The sequence below is a fragment of the Triticum aestivum genome, chromosome 2D (assembly GCF_018294505.1).
Source record: "Triticum aestivum cultivar Chinese Spring chromosome 2D, IWGSC CS RefSeq v2.1, whole genome shotgun sequence".
Classification (NCBI taxonomy): Eukaryota; Viridiplantae; Streptophyta; class Magnoliopsida; order Poales; family Poaceae; genus Triticum; species Triticum aestivum.
In genome coordinates this window covers 603,096,665-603,100,458 of record NC_057799.1, presented here as the reverse complement: position 1 = coordinate 603,100,458, position 3,794 = coordinate 603,096,665, and the positions used below count along the sequence as shown (strand labels likewise).

Below are 3,794 nucleotides of genomic sequence, written 5' to 3'. Positions count from 1 at the left end.
AGCAAAAACGTTTTTTTAGATCGTGAACACTTTTTTGAGAGTCTTCCCTCGCGCACGTACGGCAGACAACTACATACCGCGCTTGTATGCCAGCAATTATTATTTTTGTGTGGGAAAGGAACTTTCATTAATCAATCACGGTGATTACATTTAGTTTCAACTATGCTAGCTATCTCCATATATAGGAGAATTACGAGGCCAGCAGGCAGTACGTTGTTGCGTGCCAGCAAAATTGCCTCCTCATTGGACGATAAAGTGTCGTCATTGTGAGTAATTTCCCCCTAAACACCGAAATAAATCAGGAAGACAATCTGATTCGCTAATTAACACATCATCCGTTGGTTATGTCGAGCGCGCTTACAACGCTGCTGATAACCTGTGCTACGCCGTGTATTCTCATGCATGTCGTCACCTTGCGACACATAGTCGTTTTCAACTGAAGGGATCGCCTAATTCCGCAGGTAATTGACTCTATAAACCCTAATTAACAGCGACATGATGTCTGCAGCAGAGCTGTTTCCTCCATCCATCTATATATAAACCCGGCAGCCAGCGTCGCTAAGCTGCCAAGAAGCTCACCCAGTTCCTGATCTCCCTCGCGTCGTCGCCCTCTCAAGTGCATCACGATAGTCTAAGTCTAGACATGAAGCCGATATCGAGCGCCGCCATCCTCCTCGCCGCCGTCGTGGCGCTGCTCTTGGTGGCCGCCGTGCGGGGCGATGACGACTGCGGGTCGCCGGAGTCGGCGGCGCAGGACCGCGCGCGGGCAAAGCCTCTCAAAATCGCGGCCTTCTTCTCCATCCTGGTCTGCGGGGCGCTGGGCTGCTCCCTGCCCGTGCTGGGGCGGCGGGTGCCCGCGCTCCGGCCCGAGGGCGACGTCTTCTTCCTGGTCAAGGCGTTCGCGGCGGGGGTCATCCTGGCGACGGGGTTCATCCACATCCTTCCCGACGCGTTCGAGAACCTCACGTCGGACTGCCTGCCTTCCGACGGGCCGTGGAAGGACTTCCCGTTCGCCGGGTTAGGAGCCATGGTCGGCGCCATCGGCACGCTCGTCGTCGACACTGTCGCCACGGGGTACTTCACGCGCGCCCACCTGAACAAGGACGGAGCGCACGGCCACGGGGCGATAAGCAGCAGCGCCGCCGTTGTGGACGAGGAGAAACAGGCCGCTGCCGCCGCCATCGAAGGAGCGCGCCGTCACGACGGTGGGGAGCACGACGTACACGTGCACACGCACGCCACCCATGGCCACGCCCACGGGTCGGCGGCGCTCGTTGCGGCTGTTGGCGGCGCCGAGGACGAAAAAGACACGATCCGGCATCGCGTAATCTCTCAGGTTGGTACGACTCGAACTTGACAGTTTATAGTTAAAGTTCGTTGCAGTTTGATTGGCAAAAAAACCTATAAATGGTGATCTATTTGCTGACAAAATATTACCCACGGACTTTTTTTTCCGATGGAAGCACGAACTAGTTTGTGAGAAATATGAGTGTGGCTAGATTTCAGTCAGAGTAGAACTTAACAAAGTCTCAATTGGGTGACATGACATATGAGAATGAATAAGTTTTTTTTTAAATGCATGAGTCTTCATGCATGATCTCACGAATATATCATCGACAGAGACATAACCAAGTCTCAATCGACTGAGATTTAACAACACTTATAATGATAATTAGTTCTAGGAAAAAGAGAAAGAGGAAATATTTGCCGTCAGTTTGATTGGTGTGAGAAATATTGTTTTCCTCTATAGGAAGAGGATAATGATTTGGCCATCCGTTTTCAATCTAACGGCTAGAGCTAATCGACTAACACTAATCGGCTTTTCAGTCAGTAGGTGCTCCCTAAATTTAACCGGACCAATCCCGTCATCTTTTTTTAACCTTGCCCGCATCTACCATGGACGCACAGAAAGTTTTGTTTGAAAGAATAAATATCCGGTTTTTAACCTTTTATAACAATAATGATGGTCTATAGGTACTCGAGTTGGGTATTGTGGTGCACTCGGTGATCATCGGCATCTCCCTCGGCGCCTCTCAGGACCCGGATACAATCAAACCTCTCGTGGTCGCCTTGAGCTTCCACCAGATGTTCGAGGGAATGGGCCTTGGTGGCTGCATAGTTCAGGTATAACCATAGACGTTATGGGCTTTGTCACAATTTTTCAAAAGTTATTATTACAAGTACAACAGGAGCATTCATGCATAGAGATTTTTTTGCTGGTAATACCAAATTATATATGTTGATCAAAACCAAGCATGTTTGACCAGTCACTTGTGGAGTGCATGTTATGCAAACCACTACTTGACTTGCCTGTCATTTTTCCGGAAAAAACAAAACAATACGAGTCTTTCCATGTAGGAACTTTTTGAAATGAAATGATGGATATACATGCCTAACTGGAACTTTGTATGTGTGGTCTCCATCAGAAGTGGTAACGCCCATCTAAATAAACAATAGGACTTCTGCTTCGGAAAGGGGAGAATTCTATGATACTTCTCCGTGTAAAGTTCTAAAGAACCACATATACATATCTAGAGAATATATGTGTGCTAGTCTTTCTTTTCGACAACGATGTCTAGCAATAACGAGAGAGAAGAAAGTGCAGCAGAGCACTTCGGGTGGCCTGGAGAATAAAGCAAATGAATCAGTAACTACGTAACTACAGTCTACATATAACATGAGATGTTCGACAAAAAAAAAGTGATCCACTTTAACAAATCCAAGGGAATCTCCTCCTAGTTTTTCTTTTCTTTCTTTTTTTGCGGGCGAATCTCCTCCTAGTTTTGACCCACTCTTTTTAACCAAGAATATCCTCACAAGACCATGACTATTAGCACCATTCTGCATATAACCCCATACAACTGAATTTAGTCCTGATTAGTTTGTGACAATGATGCAGGCAAAGTTCAAGGCTAGGTCCATCGTGACCATGATCCTCTTCTTCTGCCTGACAACGCCCGTGGGCATCGCCGTCGGCTTTGGCATATCGCGGGTGTACAACGAGAACAGCCCGACGGCGCTGGTGGTGGAGGGCAGCCTCAACTCCGTGGCAGCGGGGATCCTCGTCTACATGGCCCTCGTCGACCTCCTCGCCGAGGACTTCATGAACCCCAAGGTGCAGAGTAGGGGGAAGCTGCAGCTCGGCATCAACGTCTCCATGCTGGTCGGTGCTGGCCTCATGTCCATGCTCGCCAAATGGGCCTAGCCGGAAGCCTACAACATGAAACAGTTTTGTTCCATGACATATGAGTTCAGGATATACGCAGATATATTTGATCGTCGATGTTGAAACGACATAATCTTCGTGCATATGCTTTATCTCCCAAACTGGTAATGGCAACCGTAGCGTAGGCATCTAAAGAAAACCAATAGTGTAGGTTTTGCACCGAGAGTTTGAAAGGTGTGGAAAGTGTGAGTTCTCACAAGGAATGTCGACATTATCTCGTCAACTTTGACAAGGCTCTCAAATTAAAGTATTGAAAAGAAATTCTTCATATAAATGATACCAGATCCGCCAAATGAAACGATTATATTATTGACTTTGACCGAAGAACCAAGACCAAGATCCAAATCCAAGCTAACATGGGAATGAGTTTTCTATCTACAAAAAAGGATGAAACCAAATCCAAACCACAAGTATAGACCAGTAGTGATGATCCCCTGACAAGACGTATAAAAGGCAATATAGATTTTTGACAAATTATACGTATTACATATGTATATGTATGATGGGTCATCCGACGTATACGGATTAATATGTGTATGTAATATAGTCCAGTTTTTGCTAAAGGTGA

General features: G+C 46.9%; 1 protein-coding gene across 1 annotated transcript; it reads left to right on the top strand.

Annotated features, from left to right (window-relative positions):
* Window positions 1–497: 497 nt before the first annotated feature.
* LOC123054879 (zinc transporter 8) lies at window positions 498–3,500 on the top strand. Its single transcript, XM_044478753.1, has 3 exons — window positions 498–1,336; window positions 1,975–2,124; window positions 2,900–3,500. Exons 1-3 carry the CDS (start codon window positions 644–646, stop codon window positions 3,203–3,205), a joined length of 1,149 nt encoding a protein of 382 aa, XP_044334688.1. The 5' UTR covers window positions 498–643; the 3' UTR covers window positions 3,206–3,500.
* Window positions 3,501–3,794: the final 294 nt, after the last annotated feature.

Excerpts from the sequence above, each read along its gene's own strand:
- LOC123054879 (XM_044478753.1), top strand. The coding sequence starts at position 644 with ATGAAGCCGATATCGAGCGCCGCCATCCTCCTCGCCGCCGTCGTGGCG. Across the intron at positions 1,337-1,974 it reads GGCATCGCGTAATCTCTCAG|GTACTCGAGTTGGGTATTGT; the intron begins GTTGGTACGACT and ends GATGGTCTATAG. Across the intron at positions 2,125-2,899 it reads TTGGTGGCTGCATAGTTCAG|GCAAAGTTCAAGGCTAGGTC; the intron begins GTATAACCATAG and ends ACAATGATGCAG.